This window comes from Erpetoichthys calabaricus, chromosome 1 (assembly GCF_900747795.2).
Source record: "Erpetoichthys calabaricus chromosome 1, fErpCal1.3, whole genome shotgun sequence".
NCBI classification, from domain to species: domain Eukaryota; kingdom Metazoa; phylum Chordata; class Cladistia; order Polypteriformes; family Polypteridae; genus Erpetoichthys; species Erpetoichthys calabaricus.
Window position 1 is genome coordinate 356358866 of NC_041394.2, and position 19063 is coordinate 356377928.

Genomic DNA, 19063 nt, shown 5'->3' on the forward strand with positions numbered 1-19063 from the left:
GCTGGAGAAAAAATCAAATCTGCAGGGGTTCAAGGCCACGAGACCACCCAGCCCCCTCTGGACATTCTACCTCACATAAATGATCAGTTCTCTTTGTATTTAGGGTTCTCATGGAAGGACTTGATGATGACGGTCATGTAGACTTCTGGCTTTTAATCCATCAATGTAGGAACATCACGGTGCTTTGATCAGGTGGTGGTGGTGCAGGTCAACACCACAGAAAACTGGGAAAAGAAACAGAAGAGAAAGTAGGGGTTAGTACGGATTGTAGAGCCACCATAAATAGTTATGATAATGACCTGAATACACAGAGTATCAGGATTAAATGAAGGTGAACTTATCAGAAAGTCATGTTACAGTAATGTGTTTTCAGCAGTTTTTTAAAGTGCTCCACTGTATCAGCCTGGCGAATTCCTACTGGCGGCTTTTCCAGATTTGAGGTTCATAACAGCAGAAGGCCGCCTCGCCACTTCTTTTAGGTTTTACTCTTGGAATTCTAAGCAGACACTCATTTGAGGATCTGAGGTTACGATTTGGACTATAAGGTGTCAGACATTCCGATATATAAGATGGGGCGAGATTATTTAAGGCTTTGTAAACCATAAGCAGTATTTTAAACTTAACAATTTTATTAAGTTATTCACGTGTATATGCGAAATTGAAGGACTATTCCATCTTTTATATATATTTCTCTTCTGGTTCGTCCTGCTTCCATTTCAAAATCGGTCCCCAGCCGACATGGCATTTCTCGACAAGCTACTGAAGTCCGCTTACAAAATAAATCAAACTCTACATGCAGCGAAAATGTACTTCTCCAGAGTCCAGCGAGATTCCATGCTCAGGACCATCAACCCCTTCGCTCAGGGCCGGATTTATATGAAAGAGGCCCTAGGCTATTCCACTTATGATGCCCTTTCACCTTCCATTTTTAAGTTTGTAAATTACATGAGAGATAATAAAATTTTGCTAACAATTTGAATGTAGGCCCCTCTTGATCTTGAGGCCCTAGGCTGAAGCCTAGTTAGCCTATAGGAAAATCCGTCCCTGCCTTCGCTAAATCACACAAACACACGCATGAAATCGCTCAGTCCAATCCAACAGCATCTGTACGAATGGTTTTCAAGGAATACCCTGAGCAGGATTTACGACGATACAATGTCCCGACATGTCACACCGATGTTGCAGCGATTTTCGTCAGAGAAGACGGCGAACCGCCTGCCGAAAAGGACATTTCCATCTATCACATAAGCAACTCCTATAAACAGATTTCCACGCTCAATATGAATTGCGATCCTGTGGTTTACACACTTTTATTCCTTTATGGAGACATTGGCTGGCACAAAGATTTACAACATGTTTCTGATAAAAGAACCGCCAAGCGAATCAGGCTTACTCAACGTCAATTATACGCGTACAGATTATCAATGAGGAATACATTTAGTATTTTACACTCCAGCGGTAAACTATTCCAACAGTCCGTCGTAGATGCGTATGTTAAAACAGAGGGTGCGCGTCTCAACGATCTCAGATCACATCAACAAGATCTGCACGTGGAACAACACAAAGGACTATCAGACACACCGCAAGAAAAGGCTGAAAATAACGACATACATGTAGAAATAATGATCAGATTACCGTCCACATTATCAGGAAGTCCAAGATACATGAAACAAAACTACCAGGATGTCATGGCCATAGTACGTAAATTCGGAAAGCCTGATTTATTTATCACTTTCACATGTAATTCTACATGGACTGTCGGATAGCCAAAGACCGGAGCACAGACCTGACATTGTAGTACGAGTCTTTTGGATTAAGATGAAGGAATTACTTACAGACATTCTACAACAACATCTTTTTAGGGTTCTTATTGATTACGTAATCGAATTTCAGAAGCGCGGCCTTCCTCATGTCCACATGCTGTTTACTCGTCACAATAATTCTAACAACCACTCTTCAGCCCCGGTCAGTTGTTCGTGGCTTTTTCTAGGGTCAGATCTTTCCACTCATTATCTGTCATCTCCACTAAAACACCTACAATATTCACAACTGCGTCTTTCAAGGAGTATTTATTTCTTCTTGATTTCTGAATTCCTTTCTCACTGTTTTCCGTTCCTATTCTTACACCGCTGTGTGCTACGGCGGGTGTCGGCTAGTTATATTTATTTGCACAATGTTTGTCTTTCATTTCTGTGAATACAAAATATTAAGCACACGGGAGAGAAGCGAAAGGAACAGCAAAGGCAGCAACTGTGATGATTTAAACAGCGAAGATATCGTCAAACCAAAGTGAAGCAACGCTGGGCTTATTAATGATATCGAAGATACAAGGAGGTCACAAAATACGCCCCTTAACAAGTGGTTGGCACAAAAACGAGCCTTGGTGGTGAATGCGTCGCCTTTTGTGCCAACCATAAAAACAAGAGGTGATGGCGTTCAAAATTCACCTTCCGATATTAAAGAAACACATTGGAGAGAAACAACTGAAGAACTTCTGGCTGTGCAGGAATAGTTGGCATTCGCAGCAGGGTGTCGATTAAAACACTTGGAAAGTAGATTTCAGATCCAAACTCTAATATGCAGATATAGACGTACATATACGTGTGTGTGTGTGTGGTATACAATAAAAAGTTAAAGTAGAACGAGTCTCAGATCACAAATTACACATGAAGGAAAATAGATAACGTTGCAAAATCTTGCAAAAATTGAATCAGAAAATGACAATACTAAAGTTGGTCACTAGATGGCACCATTGTAACTACAGACACTATTGAGAAGCGTTTCACAGAATTAATGAAATTACAAATAGTAACAAAAATAACGTTATTAATAAATTACATATTCTGAGTTAACGGTGCCTTATAAGAACTACAGAAACAATTAAAGTTCTCAAAAATATACTATAATATAATAATAGCGTATTGGTTCTAAAATAAACCATATATGCGCATACAATTTAATATGCACGCAATTCTTATTCCATTCTTATTTGCAGTGGTGATGGACAGGCTGACAGACAGACGACATTAGACAGGAGTCCCCGTGGACTGTGATGTTTGCTGATGACATTGTGGTCTGTAGCGATAGTAGCAAGCAGGAGGGTATTTTTCGTACGTGGATTACTCGCTTAGCCGGATGTAATTGTTGACGATTTGGCCTGATCCTGGATCTGTCGGTTTTTTGAAACTCTTGCTGGAAGTGTTGTCATAGCAACACATCCAAATCCGCAAACCTGCTCGGAGCAGGTTTGTTCTGCGTAAACAAGGATTAGTTTACACACGTGATCAGTGACGGTGTGGAAGTCATCCAGTCAGGGCTTCGCCGTTCATGAATGAGCGACCAATTGATATTGATGTGCAAATTATAGGAAGAGAATTTCATATAAAGAGGGTTTTGCGCGATCAGCAAGATCCTTTATTGCCCCCGGAGGAAATTCTGTACGAAAGATATCGCTTTAGCCGAGGGGGAATATTGTACCTCAAAGATTTATTAGCTCCGTATATTCGAAGTCAAACTCGGCGAAGTCGGGCTCTCACAACCACACAGACAGTAGGCATTGCTTTGAGGTTTCTTGCAAGCGGCACTTTTTTATATACTGTAGGCGATGCGGAACAGCGATCGAAAAGTGCAGTTTGCCAGGCAATTCGTAAAGTCTGTTTGGCTCTGAAACATTTCCTTCAGGTTTTCATTGTGTTTCCTGGACACCTGCGTGTGCAGACAATAAAAGAGGCGTTTCATGCCATTGCAGGTAGGTAATACACAGGCTAAAACACCCACAGTTCTGTAAAGAATCTCACAATCACCCTAAAATTCTCATTACTCAGGGTTTCCAAATGTGATTGGGGCACATGGGACTGATCAGAGTGGAGTTTGATCAAACATTATTTGGAAAATGTACCTCTCCTCCTGCTGAATAATCAGACACAGTGTCTTCATTAAATATTTGACCTTCGTCAATATCTCGTTGGTCAGACACAGGTTCAAGGGATATGACATTCCCTGCAACTGACCCAACAAAAAAGAGGGCTATATGGAACATACCTATGGCACACATTGAAGATAAATATGCAATGACCATCCTTTACCTGAAATGAAGTGACCACTACTTCCTGCCACTGGTTCTGAGGAGGAGCTTCCCCCTGGAATGCCCTCAGAAACAGGGCGATGGGCATTTTGCTGGAGAGCCAACTCTTCTGCAGGGGTTAGGTCTGGACCGCGTGGACCTCCACCTGTTTTTTGCTTGTCTGCCTCCTTATTAGCTTTAAAATTAATGTTTTTTTACATTATATGTGATTCTTTATGTCAACAATTCTTTAAATAGTTATATACCAATATTTACCAGTTTGAAGTATATTCTTGTACTTCACTTTAACCTGTTCCCATGTTCTCCTTGTGCTCACGTTTGATCTGGAATTATGACATATTAAATAATAATTAATCTGACACATTGGAAATGAAACGCTGCATTCAGTAAGTACAATGTACACTACTTAGCGTTTAATTTGACGGCCACTTTTTTCTAGCCGTCTTTTCTGGTCAGGGCTGCTTTTGCAGTGTTACCCCTTGTGTATATTAAATCTTGAAATTCTAAACGTCCTTCGAATAAAAGGTCTTGCGCCGCGTGTGTGAAAAAAAAAATGCGCCCGTTCTTTCGTCATTTTGTTACAGCCAATCAAAGACTTGCTGATCATGTTTTCTAGACTCAATATATATGGGCTTTTCACTCAGCGCGGGCGGGCGCATTCATCTCGTATGATTAGATCCAGCTACACTAATCTAATACACAGCTGCGTTTGAAAAATCGACTTATCTGGATGAGTTTCACTGGCATTAACTAATTCAAGATGAGGCACCTGATCTCGGATGGTTTAAGCGACGTACGAAAAATACCCCCCTGGTTGAGGAGACCCTGGAGAGGTGGAGATCTGCTTGTTAGAGAGATCTCAGTAATAAGGAGACACGGCTCACATTTCAAGGTGCACCTCCCAGCATGCACGAGAGCGCATATTATGGGATGTTAAAAAAAAAACAATGGTGATGCACGTGTGCTGCAGTAGTCATTTCCGCGTAGAGAAACGTGGTTCACTTCACGTGGCTGAGTCCCACATTTCAGTTGGTAGCACTCAGTCACACCGCCGGCTCCTATTCATTCCTCTCCTTGTATTCCTTTTATCGTTTCCTTCTCAAATCGCTGAACTTGAGCAGACGGCCATTCCACACGTACGGCACTTTGATTTCTGCCTTTGTTTCTCCTTTGTCACTCCGTGGTGTCCAGTTCAAAGACAGTCACAGAGGTGGTGACCGGTTTACTAACATAAAGGTGGCGCTACACATACATTGCTTTTCCGATCAAGTCTGAAGGACTGTGAAGGTACACAGAGGCCGTGAGTCCTAGCGCTGCATGTTTGTTTATTTCATGAAAACACATAACGTTTTAAAATTTGAAACTGACAAATCGTCAAGTATAATTATAATAATAATAATTTACATTTACAGAGTACTTTACTTACAACTCTCACTGCTTTACACACTTTACATAAGGACGTCCCGGGACACGAACCCATGATCTCCTTAATGTGCGTTAGCGGAGCTAACATTGTGCCACTTGCACTGGTGACCTGTACTACATGATATTGTGCTTGATAGTTTAAAATTACAAATACAGAATTTCCAAAATCAAAGAATATCAACCTTAAGTTGGACAGGTGGTCACAGTATCATAGACTACTAACCCCACCTCGAGTTACTCTGCATTGTGGGTTGAATGTTGCTGAACTACACCGACTGTTGTATTCATGTCCTGTACTATTGTAGGACTTTATGTAGGAATTTCTGAAGCCTTACAAAATGTGTCTCTCTCAGTTTGTCTCTGTGTTACTGGTTGGACCACTGGCTGGGCAATCAGAGGTTGTTGCTTCTGGACTGCAAGTGGCCAGTGGACCGCCATTTTAATAGGGCAGGAGTGCAGTTTTGTTCTCCAGGATACAAAAAGGACATAGCAGCTCTAGAAAAGGTCCAGAGAAGAGCAACTCTGCTGATTCAGGGCTACAGGGGATGAGTTATGAGGAAAGATTTAAAGAGCTGAGCTTTTAGAGTTTAAGAAGAGGGAGATGAAGAGGAGACCTGACTGAAGTGTTTAAAATGATGAAGAGTGGAGTGTGTGATATCATATCTGAGCTGATGTGACTCACTGCACATGTGCTTAATGAAGAAAAGAAAATAAACTCCACTTTACAGCACGGCCCGATCTGAACTGAGCGTACCGATCCACCGCTCACAGGGCTGTATTGTCAGTTCAGTTCCACATTAGTTGATCATAATGAGAATATTATGGAAATACTTTGTTGTTCTGCTGAGATTCATTGTAGGCTGTGTCTTCAGGGCTTTATTAAGCAGATTACTTTCCTCATTTTTATTACACAACAAAGCAAACTTACACATAAAAAATGATTAAAAAATAATACAGGGATGTTGCTGGATTCAAGAACTTAAAAGATTTTGGTGGCCCCATAAATATCTAATTCAAAATATAAACAATAATAAACTGTAAAATAAAATTTTATTTTTCAGAATGAAAGAAAATTTACAGTAAGATGGAAAATAATGTTTTTTTGTATCCTTCCACTTTATTCACAGTATATTTGAAAAGTGTTCTCTTACTTTTTTCCGATTACAAAGTCTTTGATCAGATCCTCACTTTAAGGTGCTGATCATTCATTCAGATTGAGATGGCAGGGAGGCAACTGAAGATCTCGGCTGAAAGCAGTGGACTGTAAGAGAGAAATGAGAGGAGATCTGTGAGTCGCCACCATTGAGGTGGTAGGAGAAGCCATGAGATGAAGTAACATTGACAAAGGAACAGATGTAGAAGGACAAGAAAAGTGAACCCAACACCAGTCCTTGAAGCACATCTGTAGAAATGTTCTGTCAAGAAGACAAGGAGTTGGACCAGGAGACACAAAAGGATCAGTCCGAGAGTGAGGACTTGAACCTGTTCAAAGCAGAGACGCTTATTCCAATTTAATTAGGAGAAGAGATAAGCAGGGAGTGGTGAACCATAAGAGAGGCTGATGAACGGGCAAGGAGGATGAGGACAGAAGAGGGAGAAGGAGCTCGAGCAGATCTAAGAGCATTTGTGACTGAAAGCAGTGGAGTCTCAGTAGAGGGACCCTTGGAGAATCCACACTGAAGTAGATCTAGTTGATGATAGTCAGAGAGAAATGAAGAGAGCTGTTTATGAACTACGAGTTCTAGGGTTTTGAACAGAAATGGCAGAATGGACACCGGATGGTAATTCTCAAGGGCAGATGGGACGAGAGAGGGTTTTTGAGCATAAGGGTTCAACAAGACATCTTGAAATTAGTAGAGAAGATACCGGGGGTCAGTGAGGCATTGAAAAGAGAAGAGATATAGGGGATTAAGGAAGGAGAGATGGACTGTAGAAAGGTGTGAAGAAATGGGGTCCAGAGCACAGGGGTCTAAAATGTGTGAGTCATTTACAGTAGTGAAGGATGAAAGAGGAGAATGACACAGAGGAGACTCAGAAGATGTCTTTGGGGTCTTTTGGTGATTTTGAAAGAGAAGAAAGAAGCAAAATCATTAAGAGAATGGCAAAGGTCTTGGAGCAGCAGGAGGACTTAAGAGAGACTTAAAGGTAGAAAAGAGGTGGTGAACATTTCTTTCAGAGTATGCAATTAATAAGAATGTCTTTTGCAGATAGCAGAGATACAGAGAAGAAAGAGAGGAGGGACCTATACTTATCCTGGAGGGATGGAAGTTTCTTATTATGATATATATATATATATATATATATATATATATATATATATATATATATATATATATATATATATATATATATATATATTCACGGCATTCGAAGTCTGTGTCACAATCTGTTAGTGTGGGTGGTTACCTACCAGGTAACGCTATATATATATATATATATATATAAATATATCATTGCTGCATTGACTGTGGTGGGTTGGCACCCTGCCCGGGATTGGTTCCTGCCTTGTGCCCTGTGTTGGCTGGGATTGGCTCCAGCAGACCCCCGTGACCCTGTGTTCGGATTCAGCGGGTTGGAAAATGGATGGATGGATGGATAGGCTCCTATAAGGCAGCAGGACACTGAGCCACCCAGCCTCTCTCCTGCTACAGCGTATTCTCGCTCAACTGGCACGTGACCCGAAATCGGAGACAGGCTGACGTCATCCAATGCGACGGGTTCTGAAGCCACACTGCCACCGTCTAGCTTTGTGAAACACTGTCAGAAGTGTCACCGAGTTCAGAAAGAATCTCATCGGCAAGAGGCAGACAGTAAGTATTTTGGAGATGCACTTTATGGACGTGTGAGTTTTCATTCGCTCCATTAGAATCACCGCGCGCGGCGAGTTCGTGTTCTTTAGCCCCCCGCCGAACTTTGCTCGAGTGAATCCTCCTGTGGCCACCCGCGTGCCATTGCTGTTCATTCGTATCAGCAGTTCACTTCACGTGGCTGAATCCCAAATTTTAGTTCGTAGCACCCAGTCACACCGCTGGCGCCTGTTCATTCCCCTCTGAGTGTTCTTTTGTCGTTTCCTTCGCGAATCGCCGGCGTCGAGCAGACGGCCATTCCACACGTAAGACGCTTTGATTTCTGCCTTTGTTTCTCTTGTCACTCCGCGGCGCTCAGTTCTGACAGTTGCGGGGTTGGTGACATTGAAAGAGCGGTGAGGAGTCCTTCGGGCAACTTTGTGTTACTGCCTTACAGTTCTGTCAGAAAGAATTTGAATCTCAACCTGTTTTTTAAGTCTCTATGCAGTTTCCATGTCTGCTCTTTTATTCTTATTTTCTCCACTTCTCTAAAGGTGCTCAGGTTTAGTGGCCTGGCAAATCTAACTTGTCTTGGTGTGGTTGTGGACTTGAATGTGAGTGTACCCTATGATGGTCTATAGCTGGCTCCTGCACTGAACAGGTACTCTGGTTTTATTCCTGTACCCCAATAACTTTTTGTTTTGCACTGGACCAGGGTGGTGAGGTGGGCTGTGTGGGTCACCTCTTTGTGCCACTCTTAGGTGAACTGTCAGGACTGGCATCCCTCTTCTGCACAAGACCCACTTTCATTTAATTAAAGTATTCATGAAGGTCAGTAATGAGCCCCCCCCCCCCCCCCCCCCCCCTTAGGGTTACCCATAGCAAACTGATCCATCAGAAGCACAAATGGAGCGTTAAGAAAGACTGAGGCACACAAGGCCTCCACCATGCCAATCTCACAATACTGGGAGGTGCTGCTGTTTAATAGGAGTTTATTAATGTGTTAAGTACTAAAATATTTGTGATGTGTGCAGAGTGTACTTAAACAAGATGAAGCTGATAAACTTGAAATTTGTTTCAAAGTTGTTTATAACGACAGTTGTTTTGAAGAATATTTTTGTCCTGGAGCATGTCAGATTTGCCAACCACAGTCGCTGATCTCATCACCTGACCACATTAATTTAAACGACCATTCAGCAGAGTCGTGCTCAGCCCTGTTTCTAACAGCCAATAGCATGCTGCTGATGATGTCTGTGGTGTACAAAGGGTTAATAGCTGTAGCTTTTCAGCAGCAATCTTCACCCTTTATTTTATTTTATTTTATTTTATTTAATTTTTTCCCCTTTTGTTTTGCTATCTGAAACATGAAACGACAGAAAGAGCAGCATCTCTTATTTTTGTTAGGTTCAAACCCTGCAGTTTCTTATTCCTCTTCACTTAACTCTATGCCTTCTACTTCAGGTAAACTTTCACTGGTTGTCTGCTCTCCTGCACACACAGTCTGCCCCTATGACTAAAAACAAAATCAAACCTGTTTAAATTTATCTTAGCGAGTTGCAGGCTAGTTGAAGTCAGACATTGGGTGTCTCACATTAGGCGGCCATCTTTACGGGGACACACCGCTAACTGCCTCCATCTCACTAAGATTATGTAAATGAAGGCTGTGACTTGAATAATGGTTTTGGATTTTGTAAGCTTGTTGCAGTTTCACATTAGACGAGTTGACCTGCGATTTTAAGTTCCTCCTTCATATGCCCCTGTTTTTTAACATAACCCTGCGGCCTAACTTGTATAAACCTTCCTTCACATTAACTATTAACAAAATTCCGGGACCCTAACAGTACTGAATGTTCAATCAAAGTAGTGAATACTGTTGACACACAACTGTGCAAGATGGCATCCTCCTCCTTCTAACCAGATAAGACCTGAGGATGTGGTGACTCCTCGGCTGGGCGTTTCTTTCCATTGTAGATAAAGAAGAGGAGATAGTTAGCAGCAGCACTCCCTCTCATCCTGGGTTGGTATTTCTCACCTGAACAAATCTCTCTGTTATATTAGTGTCACATACAAGAGTTCTAATATCATAACATCCCTAATATCAACAGATGGTGCCGAGTCATAATGGTGTGTCGTAAAGGCATGACTCACTCCCTGAGACTGTTTCATATCTGGTCACCTGGTATGAAGATTAATTACTTACTCTGCCCAAGTGGTCTCGGTGAATAACTTGACTTGGCTTCTTTCTTAACTGATGAGGACATAGAAAAATGGGACTTAAATGTGTTACATTTGTATTGCACTTCTGAATTAATTAAACTCTGTGTTCTTTACAGAGAAAAAGAAGAAGATGCCAAAAATGTATCCAGCTGGCCAGAAGAGTTTACAGAAAGAATGTCAACGTGAAGAGGATGTCTCTGAAAAGAGGAACAAAAGAAAGGGTAGGACTAACATTCAGAGACCCCGCAAAATTATAAACCGTATGAAGGTGAGAGACTGTAATCCTCAATATATGGGCCCAGATGAAGACTTAAACAGATTGGGCTCCAGTTTGGGCAGACGCTGCTCCTTGAAGGACAGTAAAGCCCACAAGCCATCAGAATCCTCAAAGACTAACACAGTGAGGCCTGAGAAGAAATTGTGTCCAAATCAAACTGGAGAAGGTATGTGCTAAAATAAAATAAGGCAGTTATGATTTACCTGAAGGGTGCTTTCTTGCATTTTCACTCTGCTTAGAAACAAAGGCTTTTTAAAAAATACGGGTTTCATTTTTAAAGTATAAGGAACAGAAACAATTAATCCTGTGGATTGGAATGAGGAGGCCTGGCTGAGTTGTTCTTGCAGTTTTTTCACCTAACACTATCAGTTCACATTTCCTTGGTTTGGGTTGTATCTCTTTTTAATAATAATCACTAGCTTAATGTCTTTATTATGAAGAAAACCTTTTAATAGATTTTAGACAAATTAAAGAGAAGTCAAAGAAAAGTCAAATCTGTTTGTTTCTAGATTTCTTTAACGAAACCCTTTCAAACAATAATGTATTGCCTTTTTACTTTCTCCATACGTAGTATTGTGGAGTAGACATGTCACCCATTTGACTGTTCAATAAATTTGTACAATTTAGACCCCTCTGAATGAAAGTGTTTCACGTCTGCCTGTGTGTAAGAATCTCTGTGCATCAGTGGAGTGCAAAACCTGTGAATTGATAAACCAGTCCTGTTCACATTTATCATTATACAAGGGTGGGCCATTTATATGGATACACCTTAATAAAATGGGAATGGTTGGTGATATTAACTTACTGTTTGTGGCACATTAGTATATGTGAGGGGGAAAACTTTTCAAGATGGGTGGTGACCATGGTGGCCATTTTGAAGTCGGCCATTTAGGATCCAACTTTTGTTTTTTCAATAGGAAGAGGGTCATGTGACACATCAAACTTATTGGGAAATTCACAAGAAAAACAATGGTGTGCTTGGTTTTAACATAACTTTATTCTTTCATGAGTTATTTACAAGTTTCTCTTTGTTTACAGCCATTGACATGTCGCAGAGGTTAACATGTGAGGAGCGGACAGAAATTGTGTTGATGTCTGGTGAACGCAGTAACCGGGTCATTGCAGCAGATTTCAATGCAAGACACCCTACGAGACCACCCATCTCCCATGCTACAGTTAGCAAACTGCTTGCTAAGTTTCGTGAAACTGGTTCAGTGTTGGATTTGCCAAAATGTGGACGCATGAAAACTGTCACTAATGAAGAAACATCAGTGGCTGTCCTAGCTTCATTCAGCAAGAGGCCACAGCGTAGCACTCGCCGCATGTCACTGGAGAGTGGCATTAGTCGAACATCCCTTCGGCGGATATTAGCTACTCACAAATGACACCCTTACAAACTCCAGCTACTGCAGCATCTCAATGAGGATGACCCAGATCAGCGCACTGAATTTGCAGAATGGGCCAAACAAAAATTGGAACAGGACCCTCAGTTTTCGCAGAAGATTTTGTTCAGTGATGAGGCAAACTTTTATGTGAATGGTGAAGTTAACAAACAAAACCACCGCTATTGGTCTGACACTAACCCACATTGGATAGATCCCTCCAAGACTGTTGGAACAAAAAAATTGATGGTATGGTGTGGTATATGGGGTACAAAGATAGTGGGGCCATTCTTCATCAATGGAAACCTCAAGGCCACTGGATATGCGAAATTGCTACATGATGATGTGTTTGCCTCTTTATGCACTGAAGCTGGCAAGTTCCCTGAGTTTTTCCAGCAAGATGGTGCACCACCACATTATGGGTGTCAGGTCCGAGCATTCCTAGATGAACAGTTTCCTGGAAAGTGGATTGGTCGTCGTGGGCCAGTTGAATGGCCCCCAAGGTCTCCCGATCTGACCCCCTTAGACTTTTATCTTTGGGGTCATCTGAAGGCAATTATCTATGCTGTGAAGATACGAGATGTGCAGCACCTGAAACTACAGATACTGGAAGCCTGTGCTAGCATTTCTCCTGCGGTGTTGCTATCAGTGTGTGAAGAGTGGGAGAAGAGGGTTGCATTGACAATCCAACACAATGGGCAGCACATTGAACACATTTTATAAGTGGTCAGAAACTTGTAAATAACTCATGAAAGAATAAAGTTATGTTAAAACCAAGCACACCATTGTTTTTCTTGTGAAATTCCCAATAAGTTTGATGTGTCACATGACCCTCTTCCTATTGAAAAAACAAAAGTTGGATCCAAAATGGCCGACTTCAAAATGGCCACCCATCTTGAAAAGTTTTCCCCCTCACATATACTAATGTGCCACAAACAGGAAGTTAATATCACCAACCATTCCCATTTTATTAAGGTGTATCCATATAAATGGCCCACCCTGTATATTCTGAAATTGCAAAGACTTTGTGAATGTGAAGAAAACTGGTCCACTGAACGTTATGGAGTTAAACAAACAAAATTGTTAGTTAAAGCAGGATTTCATCTAAAACATGTGAAACATTCTATGAAATTAGTTTTAAAGGATTTTGATGCTTTTAGCCATTTCCTGTTTCCTATCAATTCAGTTGTTCCGTATGAAAAGGGGCTGATCTTTGTGATGTGGTGGCTTTTTTATATTTGAAGTTTTTGAAAATACAAGTTGGTACAGTACTTGAAATCTTTTTGAAATTCTCATCCATTTTAGAGCATTACAAAAAACAATGTTGGTTCAGTTCAGGTAATTTTATTTTGTAGCACTGTTCACTGAGTGGTGGCTCTAATAAATTCACAGGTATGATCTAATTAAACATTTTACAAATGATTAATCACATAATGAGTTAAAACAGACAGGAAAACAAAGCCGCTTCAAACTGATTAACATAAATAGAACAGAACAGTATCTGTCAATGAAAATCAAATATGAAGAACACGGCCGATTATGACAAAGGTAGAAGAGCGAGGACACCATGCTACCATCTTAAATAAGGTGGCAAGATGACATCATGTGATGGAGCTAAGCCACGTCAGCAGCCACAAAATGTCCACAAATTATGTGATTGACGGAAGGGTAAAATGACTTATAAAAATAACAAAAATACAGTGTTTGGTGTGTTACAGTACAAAAACATGGCCTAAACTCACAATAGGGTGTAGGTGATATCAGAACTCGACAAATAATGCAAAAACAAACTTTAACTATAGGAAGTCCGTTCAGTTAGTACAGCCTACATGACTGTATGCCACCCAGTAAAGGTGTTTTGTGTTAGGAATTATTATTTTTTTTAAATAGCTTAGGCAAACTGTGAAAATTCAAAACAATTGATTTAGACGAACAGTCCATCCACCAAAAAACCATGGATGAGTCCATCAAAAAACTACATGGAGTGAAGGAAAATGTCAGAATTAAAAGCACAATCTTCTCAAAATAAGTACTATTCTGGTGCTGTATCAGTTTAAAAAGGGTCACTATGTAGACTGATATCTTGGGTCTCTAGCCGTACCTTTTGCCCAACTTTAACGATAGGAGTAGCCTTACATTTGCAATCAGAAAATCATTGGGCCAAGAGCTTTTCAAAAAAGTTTTTGAGCCAAATTCAACTTTTCACAAAACTGAAATTATTTAAAAACAGATGGAAAAGTGGAGATGAAGATGTTCATTTATTACGATTATAGTTATTTATTGATTCCCTTCTTTAGCTGACTGCCTGCTCATATAAGGCGCTCTGCTGTTTTTTTGTGAAGCAGTGTAATGAATGTTTTCTTCAGTGCTCTTTAGGACTCTTCCTTGTTTTCTACGTACTGCGTTCACAGTCAGTTCACGTGATTACGTGGGAGGTGTGATGATGCGATACACAACCCCGCCTCCCACGGCCAGCGAGCTGCTGTCCATTTCAGTATATGGACAAAAAAGAGGTTCCAGTTATGACCATTACATGTACAATTTCGAAATGAAACCTGCCTAACTTTTGTAAGTAAGCTGTAAGGAATGAGCCTGCCAAATTTCAGCCTTCCACCTACACGGGAAGTTGGAGAATTAGTGATGAGTGAGTAAGTCAGTGAGGGCTTTGCCTTTTATTAGTATAGATATACATACATATCTACATATTGTAATAAGGAGCGCTATATAGCGCCCGACCCGGCACAGAACGACACAGAGGCACGTATAAACTCAATGGACTTTATTTTCTTCTTCACCCGTGGGCGCACGTCTACCCCGTGACCCACAGGTAATACACAGTCCCAAAACACAAGTCCAACACAAAGCAACACACTCTTTCTCTCCCACCACTCCTCTCCAATCTTAGTCCTCCTTCCTCCCAACTCTGGCTCTCTGAGTGGTGGTGACTGGCCCTTTTTATATCCCACCCCGAAGCGGTCCAGGTGCTTGGCCACCTGGTCCTGATTGCCCTTCCGGGTGGGGCTGAAGGTATGACCAGCCAGGCTACTGACTCCACGCAGCTCCCCCTGGTGGCCATCCGAGCCCCCAACCAGGCTGTGGAGGACTCCATCTCCTATGAAGCCATGTGCCGGGTTGGGGAATCATTGGCTGCCAGGGAGGCTGCCACCAAGCGTCCCAGGGGAGGTATTGAAGTGTCCATGGCTCCTCCCCCGGAACAGATGCAGCAGAGGCGTCCCTGCCGGGCATGGGACCCAGCTGTCCTTTACTATATATATATATATATATATAAAATATATATATATATATATATATATACAGTAATCCCTCCTCCATCGCGGGGGTTGCGTTCCAGAGCTACCCGCGAAATAAGAAAATCCGCGAAGTAGAAACCATATGTTTATATGGTTATTTTTATATTGTCATGCTTGGGTCACAGATTTGCGCAGAAACACAGGAGGTTGTAGAGAGACAGGGACGTTATTCAAACACTGCAAACAAACATTTGTCTCTTTTTCAAAAGTTTAAACTGTGCTCCATGACAAGACAGAGATGACAGTTCCATCTCACAATTAAAAGAATGCAAACATATCTTCCTCTTCAAAGGAGTGTGCGTCAGGAGCAGAGACTGTCGCAGAGATAGAGAGAAAAGCAAACAAATCAATAGGGCTGTTTGGCTCTTAAGTATGCGAAGCACCGCCGGTACAAAGCTGTTGAAGGCGGCAGCTCACACCCCCTCCGTCAGGAGCAGAGAGAGAGAGAGAGAGAAACAAAGTCAAAAATCAATACGTGCCCTTTGAGCTTTTAAGTATGCGAAGCACCGTGCAGCATGTCGTTCACGAAGCAGCTGCACACAGAAGGTAGCAACGTGAAGATAATCTTTCAGCATTTTTAGACGAGCGTCCGTATCGTCTAGGTGTGCGAACAGCCCCCCTGCTCAATCCCCCTACATCAGAATCACAGATAGTCAGCGCAAGAGAGAGAGAAAAGTAAGTTGGGTAGCTTCTCAGCCATCTGCCAATAGCGTCCCTTGTATGAAATCAACTGGGCAAACCAACTGAGGAAGCATGTACCAGAAATTAAAAGACCCATTGTCCTCAGAAATCCGCGAACCAGCAAAAAATCTGCGATATATATTTAAATATGCTTACATATAAAATCCACGATAGAGTGAAGCAGCGAAAGGTTAAGCGCGATATAGCGAGGGATCACTGTATATACATACATATCTACATATATATATATATATATATATAATAGCCAAATCCCAGCACTTCGCAGCGGCGAACTACTGCTTTTAAATTTTAATTAAGAAGAAAAGAAAACCTTTTTAAATTGAGGGAAAATATACCAATAACAATTTGTTAAGGATCTTTTTTTTTGTGAAGCTGCCTTTACACAGCCTGTTCGCTGTTTTATAAACGAACGTCATATAAGGCCGTCCTTTCTCCTTGCTTAGTGGTTCTGTATTGTTTTATTGTTTGTTTATTATGATTGTTATAGTTATTGTGTAGCTATTTGAGACTCACTTTTCTGTTCAGGTACCCATTTCCTTTATGTAGTCCGCGGATTCTCCACTATTTTTTGTTTGTTTATTACGATTATAGTTGTTTATTGATTCCCTTCTTTAGCTGACAGCCTGCTCATATAAGGCGCTCTGCTGTTTTTTTGTGAAGCAGTCTTTACACAGGTTCTCCGCTGTTTTATAAACGAACGCCATATAAGGTCATCCTTTTTCCTTGCTTCGCCAAGGAAGCAGCCTTTTTATTTAATCCACGGGTTCTCTGCTGTTTTTTTGTTCGTTTATTACGATTGTTATACAGTAATCTGATATCCAAGCTGATATCTCCTCTTGGATGACTTCCCACCACCTCAAGTTGAATCCCAGCAAGACTGAACTCTTGTACATCAAAGGCAACTCATCTCCGAATCTTGACCTTGCAATCTCTTTTGACAACTTGGTTATCATCCCCTCAAAAACGGCAAGAAGTCTTGGTGTCACTCTAGATGAAGAATTGTCTTTTTCTCCACACATCAGCAACCTCTCCAGGTCCTGCAGATATCTTCTTTACAACATCAGGAGAATCCGCCCTTTCTCACTACAGAGGCTACTCAGCTTCTCGTCCAGACCTTGGTCATCTCTAAGTGGGATTACTGCAACTCTCTGATGTCTGGACTTTCACTAAAGGCAACACGACCACTTCAATTGATCCAGAATGCAGCTGCAAGACTCATTTTTAATATTCCCAAATTCTCACACACTACACCTCTGCTGCGGAACCTGCAATGGCTCCCTGTGGCTGCCCGCATCAGGTTCAAAACCCTAACCCTTGCCTTTAAGGCCAAAACTGGAACTGCACCACCTTACATATCAGCACTGGTTAAGCAGCGTGTCACTTCTCGCTCTCTCAGAACATCAAGCACTGCTCGTCTCGAACCACCCTTACTTAAAAGAAGAGGACAACATGCATCAAGACTCTTTGCAGTGTTGGCTCCTCAGTGGTGGAACGAACTTCCTCTTGCTGTACGAACAGCGGAGACCCTCACTGTCTTCAAACGTTGTCTGAAGACACACTTCTTTCAACAGCACTTGGACTAAAGTCCCCATACTTTTTTCTACCCTTTTCTCAAAAAAAAAAAAAAAAAAAATTTTGTACTAACAACTTACTATTTTCTTCTGGCATGGTTTTGTGTACAACTTGGTCAGCGGTAACTTGTTTAATGACAGTAGATTTAATCCTAGCCTTAAAGACTGAAGAACAGTCGTAGACTACTAAGCACTGCTGTAAGTCGCTCTGAATAAGAGCGTCTGCTAAATGATGTAAATGTAAATGTAAATGTAATCCCTCCTCCATCGTGGGGGTTGCGTTCCAGACCCCACCGCGAAAGGTGAAAATCCGTGAAGTAGAAACCATATGTTTATATGGTTATTTTTATATTGTCATACTTGGGTTACTGATTTGCACAGAAACACAGGAGGTTGTAGAGAGACAGGAACGTTATTCAAACACTGCAAACAAACATTTGTCTCTTTTTCAAAAGTTTAAACTGTGCTCCATGACAAGACAGAGATGACAGTTCAGTCTCACAGTTAAAAGAATGCAAACATATCTTCCTCTTCAAAGGAGCAAACAAATCAATAGGGCTGTTTGGCTTTTAAGTATGCGAAGCACTGCGGCACAAAGCTGTTGAAGGCGGCAGCTCACACCCCCTTCGTCAGGAGCACAGACAGAGAGAGAGAGAGAGAGAGAGAGAGATAGAGACAGATAAAAAAAATCAATACGTGCCCTTCGAGCTTTTAAGTATGCGAAGCACCGTGCAGCATGTCGCTTCACGAAGCAGCTGCACAGAAGGTAGCCAACGTGAAGATAATCTTTCAGCATTTTTAGACGAGTGTCCGTATCGTCTAGGTGTGCGAACAGCCCCCCTGCTCAATCCCCCTACGTCAGGATCAGAGAAAGTCAGCGCAAGAGAGAGAAAAGTAAGTTGGGTAGCTTCTCAGCCATCTGCCAATAGTGTCCCTTGTATGAAATCAACTGGGCAAACCAACTGAGGAAGCATGTACCAGAAATTAAAAGACCCATTGTCCGCAGAAATCTGCGAACCAGCAAAAAATCCGCGATATATATGTAAATATGCTTACATATAAAATCTGCGATAGAGTGAAGCCGCGAAAGGCGAAGCGCGATATAGCGAGGGATTACTGTAGTTCTCTTTGTATACCACGTTGTCAGTTCAGCACTCCGGTTGTAATATGACCAAGCCGTGCAAGCTTACTGTTGAGAATGCAACGTATAGTTGTACAGGAGAAAAGCAATCTTGCCTCAAATCAATGGCAACCTTTTGTAGGTCTATGAACTTAATTTAAACTTTAGGTTTACACGGTGCTTTGTTT

At 41.6% G+C, this 19063-nt stretch overlaps 3 protein-coding genes across 7 annotated transcripts in view; 2 read left to right on the forward strand and 1 right to left on the reverse strand.

The window, feature by feature from the left end:
- The window catches only part of LOC114665494 (zinc finger protein 239-like), a 541579-nt gene that overhangs the window by 416086 nt on the left and 106430 nt on the right, over positions 1 to 19063 (reverse strand). The window lies entirely within an intron of this gene.
- The window catches only part of LOC114665322 (zinc finger protein ZFP2-like), a 439810-nt gene that overhangs the window by 157903 nt on the left and 262844 nt on the right, over positions 1 to 19063 (forward strand). For 3 of the 4 annotated variants that reach the window (XM_051925314.1, XM_051925311.1, XM_051925317.1), the window contains exon 3: positions 10629 to 10955. In XM_051925314.1, the coding sequence (XP_051781274.1) occupies positions 10629 to 10955 (327 nt within the window). The remainder of the gene's footprint in view (positions 1 to 10628; positions 10956 to 19063) is intronic. The other variant, XM_051925316.1, reaches the window with a different exon arrangement.
- The window catches only part of LOC114642351 (zinc finger protein OZF-like), a 449463-nt gene that overhangs the window by 66517 nt on the left and 363883 nt on the right, over positions 1 to 19063 (forward strand). The gene's annotated exons all lie outside the window — the stretch shown is intronic.